A 23,112-nucleotide genomic window follows, 5' to 3' on the forward strand; every position below is an offset into this window, starting at 1 on the left:
TTGTTCGGTAAATGCATGCCTGAAAAGGACACTGCATTTATAGACTGAGATCACCCATGAATTTTTAAATAAGACAATTCTGGGTATTAAGAAAGGAATAATAATACCACCTAATATCTAAATAGTATTCTAAAGCATTCTAAATACTAATAGTAAAGTATTCTAAAATTTTCAGCATTCAACGTTGACTCTTGCTAAATTTTGCGTTCCAAATTTCCTCCTTCCTCCTCCCCTATATGGCAAGTAATCCAATATATGTTAAATATGTTAACATATGTTAAATGCAATATTTGTACATATTTATACAATTACTTGGCTGCATGGGAAAAATCAGATTTTTTTTATGAGAATGAAAAGAAAATGTAAGAAAACAATAGCAAAAAGAGTGAACATGCTATGCTGTGATTCATACTTGGTTCCTACAGTCCCCTCTTTGGGTGTAGATGGCTCTCTTCATCACAAGATCATTGGAATTGATCTGAATCATCTCATTGTTGAAAAGAGCCACATACATCACAGTTGATCATTGTATAATCTTGCTGTTGCTATGTGTACCATTATATTGTGGTTCTGCTCACTTCACTTAGCATCAGTTTGTGTAAATCTCTCCAGACTTCTCTAAAATCATCCTTCTGATCCTTTCTAATAGAACAATAAAATTCCATAACATTCATATACCATAACTTATTCAGCAATTCTCCAATTGATGGGCATCCACTCAGTTTCCAGTTTCTTGCCACTACAAAAAGCGTTGCCACAAACATTTTTGCAAATGTGGGTCTCTTTCCCTCCTTTGTGAATCTCTTTGGGATATAAGTCCAGTAGTAACTGCTGGATCAAAGGGTAAGCACAGTTTGATAACCCTTTAGGCATAGTGCCAAATTGTTCCCCAAAATGGTTAACTCAGTTGTGACCCCTTTTTACCCAAGAAACTTTTAATGAGACTCCAACTATATAGATGTATAAAATAGATAAACAAACATTTACTGAAAAAAATCATAATTTTTGTGACCATCACAATCAGTTATATGGTTCCACTTGGGGTCATAATCCATAGTTTAAGCAACTTTGCTTTAAAGAATCAAATGAATAAGAAAAGTTCTTTGAGTTCTTCAGAGAAGTTTAAATGTTATTTGTAAATTACTTTCTTCACAATGCAATAACCTTCCTCAGGTAAAAACTTAATCAAGTAGATACAGTTGTGACTTTTAAATGCTTATTTTTATATGAAGTGATTAAGAAAACATGTTTTCACATTTTTTCCCAGACGATGCTGACAGCGATATCTATGAGCGCCATAGCAACAAATGGTGTAGTTCCAGGTAACAAATTTGGATCATTCTATCCTCTTAACCTTGTTTCACATTTATTATGTATTTTGAAGACTGGCTTTTGTCAAGGAAGCCCAAGAGTTCAGTGACTAATTATAATGTGACCTTGGGGAGAATGATAACAGATGACAGCTCTTTCAGTTTAAGTAATGATTGCTATTCCAAAGACAGGTTTCTGTTTGCCAGAGGTTACCAACATCTAATGTCAGTGAAAGTAAATGAAGTGAAACAAAAAAGGATTTGCTAGCTCTTTGCTTGGTTGTTGTTTCTTTGTTTTTGGAGTTGCATGGTTAAGGATCCCTCATTCCTCACTAACTGGACCGTTTGTGTTACTGGCTTTGCCTCTTATTCTTCACATTTGGTAGTGATTACTGCTCTGTGAATGTTGCCATATGTGGTGCATCAGTACTTAGCAAGATCTTCCTGGGGCTTTGGTCGGGTTCTTTGAAGGTGACCCTTTAATTCTAGTAGTAATTTGCTTCACATAATTGGTATGGCTCTTCCTGACCCTAGTGATCCCACTGCCTTCTTTTTTGCTATCTTACATGAACACTACCCTGATTTTTGATGTTTTCTTTGAAGAGTACTTATTGATCTTATTTTAAATGGACCATTTTGGTGGTTCTTCAGTATCTAACTATAAACTTACATTTTATGACCAGCCTCCACATTCAAGTACCACTTTTAATTGTGCAGCATGTGTCCTATTAAATAAGATAGCAATTCATTCTAATCTAAAGAATATTTTTAGGCCAGTCTATTTTTAGCCATTTAAAGCTTAAACACCCTTATCTTTATGGAAAGGCTACATTTTCTTCATGAACTGTATTGTTTATCCTGAATTTTTATTTCCTGACAGAACTGTTATTTTCTTTGAAGTCCAGACTTTTATTTTCTTTTTGGAAAGTTAGAAAATGATACACATGTGGGTGGTGGGTGGTTGTTGAATGTTGTTTCTTTATGTTGGGCCGGTGGGTGGGGGCAGGAAGGGAAAAAAAAAGTTGTAAAATGTGTTGAAAAAATGAATGCTATAAATTTTAACATACAGTGATTGGTGGTTTTTATAAAAATTTATATAAAATAATTATAAAAGATAAACATAAATTTGTAAAAATTTGAATATATATTTATATATATATATATAAATTTATTTATAAATTCCATTCCTTCTATCGATGATGGTTGAAAAGAGGGACTGCCTTAATAATTTGGCATTTTATAGTGCTTAGCCAATGCTATCTCATTTATTCATAATAATCCTGGGAAATAGGTATTATAATCCCACTTTCAGAGATAAAGAAACTGAGGCAGGCTCACACTAAGTATTTGAGACCTCACTTGAACTCAGGATTTTTTTTTTTTTTTATAGTTTTTATTTACCAGATATATGCATGGGTAATTTTACAGCATTGACAATTGCCAAACCTTTTGTTATAATTTTTCCCCTCCTTCTTCCTCCCCCCATCCAAGATGGTAGGTTGACTAATACATGTGTTAAACATGTTAAAGTATAAAATTAAATACAATATATGTATACATGTCCAGTTGTTTTGCTGTACAAAAAGAATCAGATTTTGAAATAGTGTACAATTAGCCTATGAAGGAAATCAAAAATGCAGGTGGACAAAACAGAGGGACTGGGAATTCCATGTAGTGGTTCATAGTCATCTCCCAGAGTTCTTTCGCTGGGTGTAGCTGGTTGAACTCAGGTTTTTGAGATTTCTGGTTCAGTTCTGTACATTGTACTACCTACTGCTGCCTTCATAAAGAAGCACAATGGTGATTGAACACTAATTCAAATATTTCTTGACAGTCTTTGCAGCCAAACAGTAATAAATAAATAAATGAAAATTGGTCTGATGATATTTTCAACTTCTGGGAAGTGCTTTTATTGCTTTGTGAAATAATTTAACCAGGACTTTTGCAATATGAATTATTAGTTGAAATTTTCATTTCATTGTTTAAAATGGGTAAAATCCTCTCTGTTTTAGAGGCAGCTAATATTTTGTAGCAATGTGGCAAAGCCTGTCAATCTCTTTGAGTAATATTTACTAAACAAATCAGTTATTTAAATGTGCATTTAAAAATACAGTGGGGATAATTGGTAAGGAGAGAGGTGATGGTGTGTATTTTAAAAGATGGATTATTTCATTGATACAGACTGAATTAAAGTTCTACTGATTCAGGCCTATAATCACAGACAATTTCATGTAACTATGGTCCTGCTCTCATGATAGCTAACCATTGATCTCCCCAGGTTCAGGCTGGCTTTCACACATCAGAGTTGCTGCTTGACACTTATTTGAAATACTCTGATATAGATTGCTAAAATAATAATGTTCTACTTTTGAGAAATTGACATGTCCAAATAAGGCATCAAAAAAATCAAAATTTTTTGGCAAGGAGGGTGGGTAGAATGTTATAAAAGCATGAAAGACTGGAGAATGGAGTTAGAAGGGTAGACTAGAAAAGACTTAGAAGGTGGAACCTAAGGAAGCAGGGATGAGGAAGGAGAGAATTAAAGGCTTAGCTGCCAGTGGAAATGGCCAGAATCAGGAGAATGGAGTGTCATGTTCAAGGAATAGCACATTTCTTGTCTAAGTAGCTGTTACAGCAAATTATTTTTAATGTGCTAGGCATCCCAGCAAATTAGTAATCAGCTTAAACATTTTTTTTAAACAACACCCTAAAATCTTATAGGGCATTCCCAATATTTCTGTCCTAGTTAATTTGCCATTTATAAATAGGATATATACATAACATTCTGTTGAACAAAGAAGCCAACAAATCACAAAGACAAGCATTTCTTTGATATTGATAGTATTTTTAAAAAGTCACTCAAGCCAGGTTTTTCTAATTCTTAAAAATAATTGCTGGAAAAGGCTTCTAAATTCTTTAGAAGGCTGCTGTGGTTAACAATAAGCAGCCTTCACCAAAGGTAATTTTAATGATGGGTTTTTAGTTTGAGTTTATCATTTTGAGGCTTGGGATAGAAGCCTGTGGCAGGGTATAACAAACACAATTTCAGGGTTTTGATGTTTGTTAATAAGACTAGCTTTTAATATATTTGCCTGTGTGCTTTCAATTCCCTTTCATTTTAGTTTATGCAAGAATGCTACCAAATTATAATCGAGACTCATGTTGCTTCTCTTCTCCCTTTCTCTCCCTCTTCCCTTTCATTTGGAATTGAAGCCTTTTTTTTTTTTTTTTTCCCCAAATGAAGGGCAGAATTGACCTTTCAGTCTTTTGTCACTCCACCTTTCAGTCACTATAAAATACTCACTACTGATTTTTTTTTCCCCTCTGCTTTTTGTAGCTGGAGGGTCATACTACATGATCTCACGGTCCTTGGGTCCTGAATTTGGAGGGGCAGTTGGACTTTGCTTCTATCTGGGGACCACTTTTGCAGGAGCTATGTATATTTTAGGAACAATTGAGATTTTTTTGGTAAGTCTTTGCTTAGTTGGTTTATATTGAAATGAATTTTCTCACTTGTCATTCACCAGGACTGAGCCAGTAATTTCACTGATATAGAGAACTTCTGTGTGAGGAAAGCCTTTTGACTCATGTAGGGTTAGCTAGAAGAGATTAATATACTTGCCCAGGGTCACACAAATAGCTTTGCACATAGTGAACGCTTAATAAATGATTCTTGATTTGCCATAGTCAGTTATATGTTATAAGTAGGACTTAGCTCAGTTGTCCTGATCCCACACTGCCAGCCCATTCCATTCCATGGATGAAGTTACCAGAAGTAACAGACTCTTTCTTTCTGTTTCATTTGAGTCTCAAGTAGTTGCCTATTCAATATGCACTTATTCAGCACTGTGCCAAACAATGAGGATCCAAAAATATCAGTCTTTGCCCTTAAAGGAGGTTAAAAGACTATAAGAGGAATTAGATTGATTGCTTTTTTGTGGAGGGGGAATAGAAGAGAAGAAGGGAGAACAAAAAATTGAAACCCATACAAAAATCTTTCCATGTAATTGTAACAACAAGAAATTTGACAAAAGTGATGAAGTACAAAGACAGGGAGACAAATTCACATCATCATCCTCCCTACCCAATATAGGAGCATATATTCAATAGCAACTTTACAGAAACAAAACACAAAATGCAGCTAGCACATCCCAGTATGTGGTTGCTTGAGATATGCTTTTGGTGCTATCTTTGATAGCTTTATCTTAAAAGAGTAAGATTATTTATCAGTTGGATCCTGTCTGTCAGGAATGTTAGCCTTGCTTTTACTGTGTGACCTGGTATCCATCAGATCTGGGAGGCATTGGGGCTTAGGTTTTCCATCAAGAATTCCATAACAACTTTGAATTTCACTACGTTACTTGGTCTGTTTTCTCATCTACAAATGGGAATAGTTGAATTCGTCAGTTTTTCATGTGCATAAAAAGCTTTCTTCTGCATAAAAAGCTCCATACTATGGGCCAAGATAAAGTAGCAAAAGTATTCATTATATGGCCTCATATACCTAGCTGTATGACCCTAGTGACCCTTGGCAAAATATTTATCTGTTATTCTGAATATCAGATGAAGTATTAAGTATAATGTATGAAGCACAGTGCTTGACACATAAGTAATAAACGTTAGCTGGGAATAAGAAAAGACTGTTTAGTATAAATCCCCTCCTTTTTTCCCTCCAATTTCTTTTATGACTAGCCAATCAACTTTATAGAAAGAAAACTTAATTGATGAAAATAAAGTTGTAGGATATCCCCCCCCCAAAAAAAAAAAAAAGTTGCATGTCTAGGCTGTGTCCAACCTACAAAAATTAAAGAACACTATCTTTTGAAAGGGGAGAAAAAACATACACTTTGAAGAAATTTCACATAAATGTTTTTCTCTTCCTGCAGACTTATATTTCTCCAAGTGCTGCTATATTTCATTCAGAAGATGTTGAAGGAGAAAATGGAGCCATGCTCAACAACATGCGAGTTTACGGGACATGCACACTTGCCCTGATGGCCATGGTGGTGTTTGTAGGCGTGAAATATGTCAATAAGCTTGCCTTGGTATTTCTGGCCTGTGTGATCCTCTCCATTCTTGCTATTTATGCTGGTGTCATCAAGACTGCTTTTGATCCCCCGAACATTCCGTAAGATGTCCTCATTCTTCATGGAAGTGTATTACACTGTGTTTAATAGTTAGATTGAGATCTTAATTACTTGATGTGGCCTAGTCCTGTTTGTTTTTGGAAATTTTTAATTGGACTTGCATACTTGTGAGTGTGTGCAGAGTGTATGTAATCTTCTATAACTCTTGTATTGGTTGCATATATGTAGTCAGGTTTGAAATTTTGGGGTGGGCTAGGAAAGAAGGAATCCTTTCAGTGTCCTTTTCTCCTACCACATTTTTTCTTCAGTCAATTAATGTACCTTGGGTTTTTTTTATCATTGTGACCTTTGTTTATGATATTATTGAAAACAAAAGAGATTTGAAGGCGTTTTATAATTTTCTATATTCTAATATTTGACAATATTTTAGAAATATTCTAATTGTTTACCCACTACTGAATGTGAACTATTTGTCTTTTAAGGAAGTGAGGCTAAATGGCCTTGTTAGGGTATAAAGATCCTAACTAAGTCCAAGGTCATTGCTAATAAGTGTCTGAGGCTGAATTTGAACTTGGTTTATCTGACTTCAGGTCCAACACTATGAACTGGATTCCAGTTCATATCTTTACAGAAACCTTGAAGTCTGAGATCTTATTTTCTTCCTTAATGTTGTCATGCTTTAATCTTCTGTTGTCCTTGTTAATGTATGTAGTGATCTAAAAATCATCATATTGGTAGCTCCAGATCAATTGGCCAATAGCTTAAAAGCTTTATTAGGACAAAGCTAATTCCCTGCCCAAGCAGGATATTAAAATATATATATATATATATATATATATATATATATATATAAATATATTTTTATAATATATATGTTTAATTTCATTAATACAGTTAAAAATAATATTAGTAAAAATAATTGGGAAACCCTCCCCCACCACAATTATTTAATTTAACATATTACTGAGTTACATTTGGGGACAGCTAGGTGGTATTTAGTATTTAGTAGAATGCCAGGTCTAGAGACAAAATGATTCATCTTTCTGGGTTCAAATCTGTCCTCAGACCCTACTGGTTGTGTGATCCTTATTAGCTGCTTGGGCAAGTACCTTCACCACATTTGTCTCAGGTTCCTCATCTATAAAATGAATTGGAGAAGGAAATGACAAATTGCTTCATTGTCTTTGCAAGAAAATTCCAACTGAGGTCATAAAGAACCTGACATAAGTGAAAAATGACTTGAAATCTGGCACAAAATTCAGTGCCCTTTCCATGAATAACAAATTATCGTTGGGCAAATTTATTTCACAAAATAGTTGTGATAATGATAAGTGAGATTCATTGCTTATCTATAGTGGTCTCTATAGAAGAAGTTTTCTTAAACTTCAGGTCAACCAACATTCTTCATTCAGTAGAATTACTGATTTAAGCTGCTGATGGAATTTAATTTGTACTTTGGAATTCTTTTATAAGGACTTGGCATCCATAGTTAAGATGTGAGGCTATGAACAGAAACAGTATCTAGGGGGCTTAAGTAAGAGTCATAATATACTTGGTTTGGGCTACATTGGTCTGGGGATGAGGAAAAGGTTTTTTTTTTTTTTTTTTTTTTTAATTTGTTTGTTTTTGTTTTGTTTTTTATAAAATGGAGAAAACTTGTTTCTGTTTAGAAAGATTTCAGTTGATTCAGAACAACTCAGTAAAAATGAAATAGCCACTAGTAACAAGCACTGGGCAAAATCATATTTCATTTCCTGTTTATAGGATTGAAGTAGAGGCAGTAGGTAGTTTAGCATAGAATTTTTCTGTAGGAAAAAAGATTTAAGTTTATACCTTGCCCCTCTGTGAACTATTACTATGAGTATGTCACTTAATTACATAATTCTGTAAAGCTGTAAGTTATGATTGCCTATCCATAATTGATGTTAAGAATTCCTGTCTCCATAATGTATTGCTCCATTTTGGAAAAAAATCGTAGTTTAAACCAAAAAATTCTAAAGGAACAAATTGGGCAGTAACACTGAGTAATTGCTGATCAGAAAAAGTTATAGTTATATCCCATATTAAAACTTTAAAGTATATTCAATTAGTAGGGAAGGGAGGAAAAAGGAATAAGCATTTTTCCTAGCATCTACTATGTTTCAAGCACTATTCTAAGTATTTTATTTTAATCTTCCTAAACAATCTCTTGTTATTCTCATTTTATATTTGGGGAAACTTTGTGTGTGTGTGTGTGTGTTTGCATGAAACTTGTCACATTTTGAAATTTGCCATATAATGCATTCTCTATAATTTTGGCCAATTGGAGTTAGATACAGATATACATGCTCTTCTTACTGGGTTTCATTTTGTTTAGGATTTGTCTTCTTGGGAATCGCACCTTATCGAAACGCAACTTTGAAGTCTGTGCTAAAACCCAATACATAAATTATGAAACCGTGACAACACCTCTCTGGGCACTCTTCTGCAACAGCTCTAATCTTAATGCCACATGTGATGAATACTTTTCCCAAAACAATGTGACTGAAATTCAGGGAATTCCAGGGATTGCCAGTGGTGTCATACGGGGTATGTTTGATTTAAAAAAAAATTGAGTTAAACTGTTTGGAAAGGGAAAGTATTGGCTAGAAAGGAAAAAAAGAAGGTAAATGGAAAAGCATTGATGATAGATACAAAACATTCCCCTCTTATGTTTCAAGAATTACCTTTTTTTTCTTACATTGAGACATTCTAGTAGCCTTATCCTTTTATAGACGTTGGTTAGGTTTAAAATGGAGAATTTAGATACAAATCCCATTTCTCAGATGCACATCCTACACTTAAACTGAACATCATCATGTTTCTTATAAGTGTTCTTAAGTTTTGAATTGAATCCTAAGAGTCCAGTGGACTACTTATTGTAGAGATGAAGAAACAGACTTGGAAGTTTTATATATATATATATATATATATATATATTTCATCGATCAGGTAAAAACTATTTTATGTTGGTATCTTAGAAATCAGTTCAGCATTAAAAATTTTTTTTGTTGAAGTAATTTTGAGAGCTTTGTTTTTAATTCCTATCTCTTGCTGTAGAATGTCCTGCTCAATTTTGTATTATCAAAGGCTTTGGAGCCTTGAGGTTGACATAATCAATTACAAGTTATTATTTCATGGAAGTAATTTTAAGTCATAAGAATCACATTTCCTAAGAGAACATAAACTTTCATTTATTTATTTATTCATTCATTCATTCATTCACTTACTAATTTATTTATTTATTTATTTATTCATTTATTTATTTATTTATTTATTTTTTGCTGTTAACAGAAAATCTGTGGAGTGCTTATGCAGAAAAGGGGATGTATGTAGAAAAGCAAGGCATATTTTCATCCTCTGGGTCAGAGGAAACAAAAACTAGCGGCCTGCCTTATGTTTTGACGGACATCATGACCTACTTTACAATGTTAGTAGGAATTTATTTCCCATCTGTGACAGGTAATGCAATCTATAATTTGGAAATTCTCAGTGTTTTTTTTTTTTTTTTTTTTTTTTTTTTTTAAACCTTTTTGGGGGAAGGGATTGGGAGGAAGAGCTGTTGTGAGGGTACAAAAGTTCCAGTATTCTTTCCATAAAATAAAGTAGAACTTTTGTTGAGCACATATTTGAGCTTAGAAAATGTGGCTTGAATTTGACCCTTGGATCTGGGGAATTCTTTGAGAAAAAAAGTGTTTTTAAAATCATAATTCCATATTATTGATGAAGGAAGGGGATCATTTTTACTTACTGTTTCTGATAAGTCAATTGTGTATTTGATCACAAAAAGTACTATTTTATCACATTTCCATGGAAATTATTTCTAAAATGTAATATAAATTTGAAGATAAACCAGAGTTGATTTTTATCTTTATTATATCTACTATATCACCTAGTTGCTTGTAGAATTAAATTTATTTTCGAGGCAAAGACTGAAATTTTATTTAGCTACTAATAGCTGAGATGGCCCAAGTTTTCAGCATTAGAACCAATTGTATCTCATCCAAAAGTGTATTCCACAGTGTTTTTGTTCTCAAGTCATAAGAACAAAGCATGCTATTCTCAAAGGTCCTAGGTTTCATTTTTTGGGGGGAATGCAAATTACGTTTTTAGAGTCCAAAAATTAAAAAAAAATTTAATGAAAAAAGAACTATAGAGAAAACTCTTCCCATTGCTCATTGAAGACTCCTCTACTTGCATATGATATAGCACATAGCAGTTCACCTTGTATGAAGAATTAGTTAAGCTGTAAGCAAATGGACAAACATTAACTCTGAAGGAGTTATGTAATTCCTTTCAAAACACTGATTTCTGCCTCCCAGGATAGTACTTTACTTTTTCTAGTTAAAGGTTAGTATTTTCATTCTAAAATCTTAAGGCAATTTTATTAAAATCAACTTCAACTGTATGGGATTAGGAAAAGTGTCCTAGCTTCTTACAAGAATATTTTGAGAACTCTAGGTGGGAACTTCCCATGTAGGAATTCCCACCGCTAATGCAGCTCTCTGCCATTTGAGAATTAAAGAATAGTGTAAATAGTAAAGCACTTTTTTTTTTTCAAATTTTTTTTCAAAATTCTTAAATTCATAGTTTTTTTGTGGGAGAGGAGATGAAGGGAAGGACAGGAGATAAATTTGAAATACAAGATTTGGAAGGGTGAATGTTAACAACTACTTTTGCATATATTTTGAAAAAAAAAAAGCTATTATTTAAAGAAAAAATTAAATCCAGTAATGGTATAACTTTTCTCTCTTCCCTATCCCCCTGTCTCTCTTTCTCACTCTCTCTCACATATATGTTTTTGAATTTTTATTTGAAGTTTTGGGTTCCAGATTATTTCTCCTCCCTCAGATGTAGGTTATATATGTAAAGCCCTTACTTTAGGTACTCCTGACGCTGGGGCCAGTGCTCTATCCATTGCGTCATCTAGCTGCCCCAAAGCCCTTTCTCTTCTCATTTCCTGGGACTTAAAAGGGCATATTTTGAGACAGACTAATGTAATGGTGCAAGAATAGCTCAGCTTTTAATGAGCAATGTGTTTGAGTTGTCTGTCAGTACCCACTTCTGGAAATGATTCTCCATACCCCTCAGTGTCCATGTGAGATTGGAAAGGTAATCATCTTTATGTATCTTCCTTTTTTTTTTTTTTTTTTTTTTTGTATTAAAAACATTTAGATAGCCGGAGCTCTAGTCAAAGAATACCACTGATTTTCTAAAAGACCAGTTTAGGTAGAGCAGTGGTTGTAGTGCTTCTACTTTGAGGGAACAAACAATGTTCTAAATGGGACATGATGCTATCTTGGTAACATTCAACTCAGCCTCACACTTGTTCCAGATCCTCAGAAGTCTGTGTCCTAATCCTCATTTGATACCCCAGCATGACTGCATGTAGAGAGAGATTTAATAGCTTTGAATACATCTTATCTTCCATAAAAGGGTCAGATTAGATGAATAACAACTAAATCCAGTAAAATGATAGTCGGCCGCCACTGGAATTTTGCCCAACCTTTTCTGCCTGCCTTTCTCACCACGCAATGGAATCATTCAGAATAGAAGAGTGAAACTTCTAAATTAGTGATAAGGAGTCACTCCCAGTGATCATGTAAAAATAGCTTCAGAGGAGCTGCTACTATGGAACTACTTAGCTGCCACCATGTTCCACTAGATCCTCAGCCAGTCCAAGAATAAGGGAAGTTAATCCTCTTTTTTAGAGCGGGGGGGGGGGGGGGGGGAGCTATGTATGTCTTGGGTTTGGTAACATTCAGTCCTGATGTCATTGAGACAGAAAGTATAACCTTTAGATCCATCCAAGTTTTGGTTAAGATAAGTTACTACAAATTGAAGAAAGGAACTTCTTTATTCTAAGTGAAAGCTTTTTCAAGTGGCTGAGAATGAACATCTCAAAATTATTCTACACTTTGTAGAATGTATTCTACATATTATTGGGAAATAGCCAGATTTTCTTGTTGCTCTCATGAAATCACCTTGGTGAATAAAGATGGCGAAACTTTAAAAATAATATATTTGCACACACCTATATATGCATAGTATGCTAAATATGTCCACACAGAATCATATGGATATATACACATACATATCTGTGACTAAAAAATTCCTTCATTCATTGTCATTGTCTCTTTCTCTTTAAAACAGACTACTATATTTTTCCAGTGTGTTTTATCTTTTGATAAGATCATGATTTAGACTTGTTCTCTGAAAACATTTTATGCAGATTTTCTCAAATATAGGTTGCCATGTCCCTAACTCTTGCAATGCAGATATGTAGCCAGCCCTAAATGTGAGCATTGGTGCTTTAAATGAGGGAAAAGAAAGAATATTATCTTTTATTTAAAAGTGTGACTTTGTTTAATGGTATAATTTTTGTCCATATTACTAGGAAGCGTGCTTTAGTTCTGCTTTACTATATGTGCTTCCATTTTATAGAATGAAAACAAATTTGGTTATTAAAAAATGCAGCATCAATAAAAAACCCAAAGAATTCCTTTAAAAAACAAAAGCAAATATTGGAGCAGCCAGGCGGTACAGTGGAGAGAGCCCTGGAATCATGAGGACTGAGTTCAAATTTGTTGACATTTAATAACTATGTGACCCTGAGCAAGTCAATTAACCTAATTGCTTCATCAAAAAATATTTGCATATCTCTCATAGATTTTAAGATAGAATAAAATAACTGATTTTTGTTTGTGTTTTAGGTATTATGGCGGGTTCAAATCGATCTGGTGATCTAAGGGATGCTCAGAAATCCATCCCTACTGGAACAATTATGGCAATTGTGACCACATCTTTTATCTGTATCCTTTGGGCAAATATGTTGATGCCTCTGTTCTGGTCTTCTTTTGTGGAATGTTAAATTTCACATTCCAGTTCTCTTAACTGATATTTCTTTTTCTAACAACTGTACTGATCCGAATCAGAATGCAGATTTCTTTTTCCAAAAGAATTTGTCTGAAGCCCATGACCATAATTGTTGTTTTTCTAAATATTTGAAGCAAATAGAATTGTTTGTACCAGTAGAAATTTATTCAGTAAATTTGGGGAAAAGCAGAATATTAGGGAAGGGAAAAAGGAAACACACACACACACACACACACACACACACACACACACACACACACACACACACTGAAATTCTTTCTTGGGGAGTGGCAAGAACGGATTTGGAGATACAGTCTATATGTTTTTCTCCTGATTCTAAGAATATTCCCAATCTTTTGAGACTATTCTATTTTGTCATACTGTGGGGAGAAATTTGGCAGTGTCTCTAAGTAGCCCATAGTTAGTTCTTGAGTTTATTTGAACTTTATATTTGTTATGATTGTTCCTTAACTTACCAAAATAGATTTGTCCTGCATTGTCCTTTTTGGAGCTTGTATTGAAGGTGTTATTTTGAGAGATAAGTAAGTTCATTTTAATTTTTAGTTTGTAACATGCAAACTTTGATAACTTTTGATTTCATCAAGCAAAGCTGTATTTAAATAAGTGATTAAAATCCTTTTATTTAAAGTTTTAGTGAAATGTTATGCACCCAGAACTTTAGCATATACATTTGTATAATGTATTGTATATTCTGGAAATGATACATAATTTACTGTATTCTTTTGCATGGGTATATGCATAAGTATATATTACGGATAATAGAATACTGTATACTATGCTTGTGTATATAATATACATCATATATAAAGTCATACTGAATATACAGAATACTGTGTTATGCTGTGCATATGTATATATCATATAATATATAATAGTGCTTTATAGTCTACATAATACAGAATATATTTTACACATGTAGACAAAAAAGAGTCTAATTTAAATAATCTTCTTTGGTAGAACCCTTAATATTATTTGTAGTTACTTTTAAATAGTATATTCTTCATTCTGAATAAAAAATGCTGAGTCAAGTTCATATTATTAGCTCTATTTGTCTATTAACAATACCATAAACAAAAACAAAACAGTGAAAAAAATCAGTGAACTTTATTTTAGCAAATCTAAAATCTGTCCCTTCTAGTACTCATCCTTTCCTCCTTTTTAGGTTTGGAGAGGCCCTGAATGGAAAACTTGTGATTGGCATGCTGGCCTGGCCATCACCCTGGGTCATTGTCATTGGCTCCTTTTTCTCTACATGTGGGGCTGGCCTACAGAGCTTAACAGGTGCACCTAGGCTCCTGCAGGCTATTGCAAGAGATGGAATTGTGCCTTTCCTTCAGGTGAGGGAGGACATTTTTTTGTTCAACGATTTTTATCACTATCTTGGGTATGACAGTCAGCAAGTACTGCAGCTCTGCTGCAGGCACTGTGATAAGTGCTAATGGCATAGAGACAAAAATGGAACAATTCTTATCCTTGAGGAACAGGGAGATATTACCACATTGCTCTTCTGAAATGATGGATTGACACTTTGGGAAAGAACTTAACAATTATGCTGATGGCCATCATATGTCCATATGAACACTAGAGGGAAAATAAAACCTGCCTTCCTTAAGAGTGCAAAAGGGAAGAATATAATAGTGGGTAGTGACTTTGGTTTTAAAGAAAGCTACTAATGATTTTTATATTCTTGTATCAAAAATGCAAAGATGTGTTATAGAGTGGGTTTATCAAAAAGACCATGATCATTTTATCACTGATTGGCCAATAAGCTTTGTCCCAAGCCTTGCTTTTGCCTTGTTTCTTATCTAGACTTAAATCACATAATGGATATTACTCAGACAAACTGAGACCTACCTTCAGGGCCATTACAAGTTGTTCTGACCCAAGTTGTCTTGCCATTGGCCACAGTGACTCAGGAAGAGATACTAAGGCTAATGACTTTGTATAGCCCTGCCTCACTTAAATCCAATTTACTTGCCAGTCATCACCCACCCAATGTGATTGGCTTTTTCAAGTGTAAAAGATGAGCAGCAACAACAAAAAGACCTTGAAAAGACCTTGATCATTTTATCATTATCTTGATTACTTATAATGAGATGATTTTAGTTCGAATAAAGTAATATAATCCAGTTTTGTTTTTTTTTTTTTTTTTGGTCAATTTTTTCTGTCCTTGTACTTTTTTTGCTTAGGTAGTTATTGACCTGAATCATTTCATGTCATTGTAAGATTCAGAGAATGCTCTTATAACAAAAAAACAAAGAAATGTAATTCATTTGTTAATTATTATTAGTCTTTCTTTGTCTTTAAAAGCAGCTGTGTCTACACTTCTAGACTAGAGTCAGGAAGATCCAAGTTCAAATCTTGCCTCAGAAACTAGTTCTGTGATTCTGGAGAAAGCCACTTTCTGTTTCCTCAGATGGAAGTAAAGGTTGTCAGGATCAAATGAGATGATAGCTTAGTGCTAAGTAACTGATACAGTAGGCTCTCTGTAAAAGATGAGTAAATAAAGGGTCAGTGTATTGGGCAGTGGGGTTTTCTTGGCAAGGATAATGGAATAGTTTGCCATTTCATTCTCCACTGTGCCTCTATTTTACAGATGAGGAACATGTCTGAGACTGACTTTGAACTCAGATCTATCATTAGATCTGTCTGTTCTATCCATTGTATCACCCAGCTGCCCCTAACTGATTTATTGGACTCCCCCAAATTGTTATTTTATGATGGTCAGATTTATGGTTCTAACACTTTCTCGACTTACTGAACTCAGACAATAGATGGACGGTCATTATCAGCAGCTTGAATTTTATATTCTGTTGGCAAAGTCTTAAAGAACACAAAGTAATCATGCTAAGCTAATAAGGCTTTGAAGGAACAGTATAGAGGAGTTTATTTCAGGAGAATGAGATTAACAATGAAAAGAAAGTAGCTAACTGATGCCACCAGATGGATGTATATATGTTGCAGAATTATTTTTGGCTTGAAGCAGTTGCTGACCATGAGGAATGTTTATGCCCTTATTGATGTGTTTTGTGTGCCTCAAGGCCAATTCCTGACCCTTTCCCCCTTTTTATTTCACAGATTTGAGGTCAGTACACTAATCTGCAGTCAAGAATGCACATTGATTATTGTTCCAACTAAAATAATTTTTAGAATGATTAGTTCAGTTCCCTCCAGAGTCATTCATCTTTGCAGACAAATGCAGAGTTCTTGAGGATAGCTTTTTCTTATTTGTATTGGACATTGCTTCTCAGAAGCAGCTAAACAATTTAGCCCATAACATTTGGTTCCTTTTTGAATTATTTGGTCTTGCAGTTATGTTGACATTTTGGGAAAATTTTTTTTTTTTAAGTTTTGTTATGTGAGGGTAGGGAATTTATGCACAAAGAAAGCTGAGCAGGCTTTTTTGTTTCAGCCCTGTTATTTTAAAAAAAGAGGATTTTGATTTATTGAAATGTGGTCCTTTGTCATACCTCTGCCACAAAATACGCTTGAAAAATAATTACATTTATGCTTTTTCCTTGAATTAGGTGTTTGGTCATGGAAAAGCCAATGGGGAGCCCACATGGGCCTTGCTCCTTACTGCTCTCATCTGTGAAATAGGAATCCTAATTGCTTCTTTGGACAGCGTGGCACCAATTCTTTCAATGTAAGTATACTTGTCAGAATGGAAATATAGTAATACATTATTGCATTACAGAAATGCAGCATTGTTTAAGTAATTTCATTAGTACTGTTTTCTTTTATTCTCTTTCATTCTTCCAGACCATAATTCTTTTTCTTCTTTAGTAATAGCTTTTCCAGTTTTTAAAAATTTAGCACCTTGGGTCGGGGAGTCTGTGGAATGGTTGCTTCTGGCCCCAGTAAGCTTCCATCCTGCCCTTCCCTGGCCTGGATTTCCCTTTGGCTAGCCCTGCTGGTGGTTCTGGAGTGATAGCTTTCAAGAAAGGAAGAAGTGAATGGCCCCTCAGGTCACTATTTTTTTTTTTTTTTTTTTTTGACACAAGTTGCTTTTTCTGTTTTAATATCCTTGCTTTTTCTGTTTTAATATCCTTGAAGATTTTTTTGTTGACAATGCAGGACTAGCATCCCGAGAAAAGTTGGGCTTTCTTTTGGTGATTTGGTAAAAGCAGTAGAAAGGGTTTTGTCCTGAGCTTCCCAAAAGGAATGTAGGAAGATTTTAAGCTTGTCTTTCAAGAAGTACTCATACAACAAATGACAGCAGATTGGTATGTGATATCTTATAATATCAGGAAGACAATACTAGTTATAAACCTGTTTAAAAAAAAAAAAAACTATTTTGCTTTGAGTCCTGAAAACTCTGAATGATTCTCAGATGAAGATGGCACATCTTCAAAATGCTTCTGGACTTGATCTCATTGCCAGGACAATTCCTTACTTGTTCTTGGAATAGATGCTTTTCAAAAAAGATTTTTTAGGAGGTAAGAATCAAATTCTGGAAGATTCTAACTTGAAAGAAAATGGGTTTAATCTTAATAATTGCAAGGAATTAATTCAAGCCAAGCTCTTTGGATTGATCCTCAGCTCCCTGACACAGCAACTTGTTTATGTACAACTTGTTTTTGAAGACTACTTCTAGTGGAAATATGCAATATATAACAATTCCAAGAAAAAAAAAACTTTACTGCCCACAATCTAAAAATGAAAATTTTGAATTCTGATATTTGTAAGGAAAAATGTTCTTTTTTTTTTTTCTTTGAGGAAAAGCTTACATTTTGCTACAGATTTGGTCTTGGTCTTGACAGATGTACCTGGATAATGCACCTGAGGAGATACCTGCTAAAATGCTGTAGTGCTTATTTTGAATATGTTAAAATACTGTATTTAAAACTAAACTAAAAGTGAGGAAAACTGAAGATATCTTTCCAAAGTACCTTAATCAGCTGATTTTCCATAAAACATTTCTAGAGAGATCTCAATCAGTGTTGCATATTGTCCTCTAAACGTGGGATAACATGACTTCGTCAAAGAAGCACTATTCCATTTTTTGCTTTTCTTTTAAGGACATTTCAAATATTCTCCATATCTCCATTGAAAAATCATCCTTGTTAAAAATGGCAAGAGCTCAGAAATCTACATTGCCTTTTAAAATATGTTATCAAATATAGTTCCTTGAATTAAAAAAAAAGAATCTAGCACTTTAAAAATACATTTGAGAATTCCTGATGACCAAGTTAATATGTGTTTTATCAAATGTAAGCACACATTATGTAAGCACACTGTTAGTGAGAATGGTTGTTTTCCTTGGTTCTCAAAAGAACCAAGTTGGAGTCAGGTATGACTGTGGCTGATTAGACCAATACAAGCTTGAAAGGCTCTTCCAATCCTTGGGTACAAATAGTCCATTGAATATTTGGAGTGTTTTGAGGATATGCCCTTTTAGGTCACAGACCTCAACAGGCTAACTGGAAACATGTAGAGTAGGGTAAAAATCACAAGATATATAAAATTCATAATATACAAATAGGTAAAATACATAGCATGTTATTTTAGGGTTATAACTTTAGGCTTGAAGGAGATTTTTTAGTAGTAGTAGTAGTAGTAGTAGTAGTAGTAGTAGTAGTAGTAGTAGTCTAGCCCTATCCCATCCCAGTTTTATTGAAGAGGAACAGTAAGCAGACTTATCATCCATGGTCACAGACTAATGGGACTTGAACCTGGGCAACTTGAATTGCCCCTAGGCAATATGCTATAGAGGTGGTTGGCAACATATGGTGTGGATCATAGCCACAAAAGTTTTAAGGAAGGTGAGGGAAAGCCTTAGATTTGGTTATCTAAAAGAGGCTTTACAGCAGCTGTTATCCCTTAAAGCACTTAGAGAGAGTAGGAAAGTGAAATAAGAAAGGTTTAGGAGGCAAAAAGTAGAAAAGGAACTATCATCTCTTGTGAATCCATGTGGACTTGAGGATGTTTTTCTTAGGGGGTTTGTTGATGACAGCTTACATTTTGTGTACCCACTATCGATCAGTTTCCTCAATCAAGGTGGATCACCCAGCCTTCAGTTTTCCTATCTGTGCCAAACTTTCATTGACCCATGATAGTTACTGTCTGGTCTTTCAGCAGCAAACCAAGATTGTGATGTTTCTGCAACATTGGTATGATCACTTTCTGTTCTTCAGGTTTTTCCTCATGTGCTACATGTTTGTGAATTTGGCTTGTGCTGTACAAACTCTTCTGCGCACTCCAAACTGGCGTCCTCGTTTCAAGTATTATCATTGGTAAGCTAATTTCTTCTCAGCTGCTCAGCTTGCAGCATTGTCAGTTGTTGTTGCAATCTTTGGATGAATGTAGCCTCTGTTCATTAGGTTTTAACAAATATGCTTGGACAACTCTTGGTTCTGTGATTCTATTGGTATAAGGGAGCTTTTGTTGACAACGCTAATGCATAATGGCATTTTTTCTTGCAACTTCCATAAATTTTAAGGGTTGCCCAGACCATTGAAAGTAGGCTGGACATGAACCTGGATCTTCCGGATTCTAAAATTAGCTCTCCAACCATGATGCCATAGTGCCTATAATACCATCATGTATTAGCTGACTTCCAAATACTCTACATTCAAAACAACATTGTAATTAATCCTTTAGTTTCTTTAATGGAATGTCAAAAATCTTAGTTTCTTTTTATAGTACATATATATTAATATCAAAACTATAAATTTACCTTTGAAAACAAAGCTTTTATTGTAATTTGTGACATACTAACTTGAGGGGTACCTACTAATTCACATATATCTCAGGTAAAATACCTTTCTACCTTTAGCCATTTTAGCCAATTTGTCCTTTTACATTTAATTTTGGAGCACAATCATTAGGTTCCATTATTTTGCACATCCCATTTTTAGTGAATTTTATCTCCTTAGTGAAATATTGGAATTGGTGGGAAAAAAAATCCAGTTTTATAATATTAACATTTTTTTTTTCTCCCATAGGACTCTTTCCTTTCTTGGGATGAGCTTGTGTCTTGCTTTGATGTTCATTTGTTCTTGGTACTATGCTTTGTTTGCCATGCTTATTGCAGGCTGTATCTATAAGTACATTGAATACAGAGGGTAAGTGGTTTTGTTTTTCTTTTACACTTTTTCTTCTAAGCTTCTTGTTTGTTTATTATGAATTAATTAGCTTAGTGAATTTAGCACTCATAGAAGAGGGAGAGGTGCTCAAAAAAAATGGGAAATTTCAAATGAATGGATATCATAATTTGCATGTGTCAGCATTGTATATGTCTATGCATGTCTATATTGAAACTAAGAATCCCCCCCTTTTCTTTTTTCTGAGATAGAGAATTCATTTTAGTTGATTAAACTCAGAGGTGGCATTTGCCAAGTTCAGCCCACTAACTAAAAAAACAATGTTTATAAATGCAGTAAAACTTTATTTAAAATATAAAACCATTTTTAGTTCTTGTCTTATACAAAACAACAACAAAATTAGGGGGACAGGTGAGGTCTAACTTGATATCTGATGAAATGTATGACAAAACCTCAATTCTCTGGTAACCTGCTTTGAAGCCTGCTGTATTGATATGATATCCCTTGAATTTTACTCTCCATGTGCAAACTTAAAAAAAAATTGGCTATAGTGTCTATATTTATTAATTGTGGTAGCATTGTTATATTAGCATTTTTAAGGGAAGATTTATTGTGATCTTTTGGCACATTGCCCATGCTTGTTTTCTTTAATTTTTAATTTTTATCGGCATATAAAATACGCCTCTTGTTCCAATTGTATCTGCTGCCACATTTGTCCAAAAAACAAAACACAAAAAAACTTGGATGGTTTTTATTATTCATCATCTTGTTTGATGGAAAATTGGGCCAACTCCATGTTCAACTCTATGTTCTGAACTACTTATTAGAAAATCCAATGTCAAGTTATTTGTTTAATATTTAAAGCCTTTCACACTCTGAAGGCAGTATACTTTTACCAACTTGTGTTGCAGAAAAAAATACTAAAAACAAGAAAAATAAATGAAAATTAATACTTCATTCTTCACTGAGACTTCAGAATATGTCTTTAAAGGTGTTAGTCGCTTTCCCAATTATAAGGTTAAGGCAAGTTGCACCCCACAAAACAGACAAAAAAAAACCACAAAAAAACCCAAACCTATTTTAGATACATAGTATTCCATCTCCTATCTCCATATCTCTGTGCTGGCTGTTTCTCATGCCTAGGATGTATTTCCTCTTCAGCTTCATTTCTCAAAATGTCATTTTCATTAATGGTTGTCTTTTGTAACTTTTCTTTTCTTTTTTTTTTTTTTTTTTTGCCTGAGACTGGGGTTAAGTGACTTGCCCAGGGTCACACAGCTAGGAAGTGTTAAGTGTCTGAGACCAGATTTGAACTCAAGTCCTCCTGAATTCAAGGCTGGTGCTCTATCCACTGCGCCAACTAGCTGCCCCGTCTTTTGTAACTTTTCAGTTTTCTATACACTAATGTCTTTTTCTCCTCTTCTCTCTTCCCCCATTCTTTTTGCCTATTTTATATATTATGTTCTCATTATATGTATAATTATTTGTATATATAAATAAAAATAAATGGGTGTGGGTGTGTGAACATGTATTTTAAATAGTTATAATTCTTTTCCTCATTACTGCCATGTAGACATTGCATTATTTTAATTGGTACATAATAATTTTATGTGATCAAATGCATACACTTATGCCTTATGCCATCTTAGAACAAAGGTTTGTCTTTGATAATGAAGATTTTATCTGAAATACACTCTGTTCTTTAATAGGAGTTTATTGTGGTATGCTGTTTAGTCAGCATAGTGATTAATATGTTCTGAGTCAGGTTATTAAGCTTTAATGTAATGACCTAATTACTGTCAGCTTTTTAAAAAATGTTTTTGATTGATATTTTCTGTTTCTTATATAACTATATGGTATCCCATAAAACCCTCCTTCTCTGTCCTCCTGAGGAACCATACAATGTGACAAATAGTATGTTTTTTAGAAAGGGGGAAAAAATTCAGCACAACTGATCCATACATTGATTGTCAAACTTTTCAAAAGAGTATTTTGTTTTTCTTTTAAGAGCTGAGAAAGAATGGGGTGATGGAATAAGAGGTTTATCTTTAAATGCAGCTCGTTATGCATTGTTACGGGTAGAACATGGCCCACCTCACACTAAAAACTGGAGGTAAGTTTCCCATGATCCTTATGTTTTTGGAGTATTAAATCCCCTCCTTGTTCAGCTCAATATTGTCGTGTCCTATCTAAAGTAAAGTCATTGCATTACACAGTAGACTGAAATTTTAGCATGTTCATTCAGAAGCACAAGAAGAAGTAAATGATTAGTTTAGATTTGTAGCATTTTAAATTATTTAGTTTATTATTTTATTAAATTAGTTTACTTTAATTATTACTCAATATGTGAAAAGAGGAATATTTATTAAGCACTCATTGTGTGCAAAACATTGTAGTAGGTCCTAGTGAAGATAGAAAATTCTTTACTCTTAAGAGCCTACAGTCAAGACAGGAGATGAGATATCCATATAGAAAGCTAGAGAATTACAAAACAAAGTCTTGGTAAGATCTGAAGGGGAATGTTGATTTTTGAGGTCCAAGGATGACATGTCAAAAATTGTCATTGTATTTGGAAACAGATAATATTGGTCTCATTTTGGGGATAATCACAGGATTAGAGACTTGCAGCATCATCTAGGTGATATAATGGATAGAATATCAGTTTTGGAATCTGGAGAAACTGAGTTAAAATTTGACCTCAATGCACTGTGGGACACTTGGCAAGTTGCTTAACCCCAATTGCCTTGGAAAAAA

The 23,112-nt window shown here is 34.0% G+C and overlaps 1 protein-coding gene across 3 annotated transcripts in view; it reads left to right on the top strand.

Moving 5' to 3' along the window:
- Positions 1–23,112, top strand: part of SLC12A7 (solute carrier family 12 member 7) — a 267,293-nt gene that overhangs the window by 209,446 nt on the left and 34,735 nt on the right. For all 3 annotated transcript variants that reach the window (XM_074279170.1, XM_074279171.1, XM_074279172.1), the window contains exons 5-16: positions 1,268–1,322; positions 4,648–4,778; positions 6,197–6,438; positions 8,754–8,965; positions 9,710–9,877; positions 13,129–13,227; positions 13,776–13,833; positions 14,475–14,649; positions 16,840–16,958; positions 19,450–19,548; positions 20,260–20,379; positions 22,367–22,471. In XM_074279170.1, the coding sequence (XP_074135271.1) occupies positions 1,268–1,322; positions 4,648–4,778; positions 6,197–6,438; positions 8,754–8,965; positions 9,710–9,877; positions 13,129–13,227; positions 13,776–13,833; positions 14,475–14,649; positions 16,840–16,958; positions 19,450–19,548; positions 20,260–20,379; positions 22,367–22,471 (1,583 nt within the window). The remainder of the gene's footprint in view (positions 1–1,267; positions 1,323–4,647; positions 4,779–6,196; positions 6,439–8,753; positions 8,966–9,709; positions 9,878–13,128; positions 13,228–13,775; positions 13,834–14,474; positions 14,650–16,839; positions 16,959–19,449; positions 19,549–20,259; positions 20,380–22,366; positions 22,472–23,112) is intronic.

Source organism: Sminthopsis crassicaudata, chromosome 1, assembly GCF_048593235.1.
Source record: "Sminthopsis crassicaudata isolate SCR6 chromosome 1, ASM4859323v1, whole genome shotgun sequence".
NCBI lineage: Eukaryota > Metazoa > Chordata > Mammalia > Dasyuromorphia > Dasyuridae > Sminthopsis > Sminthopsis crassicaudata.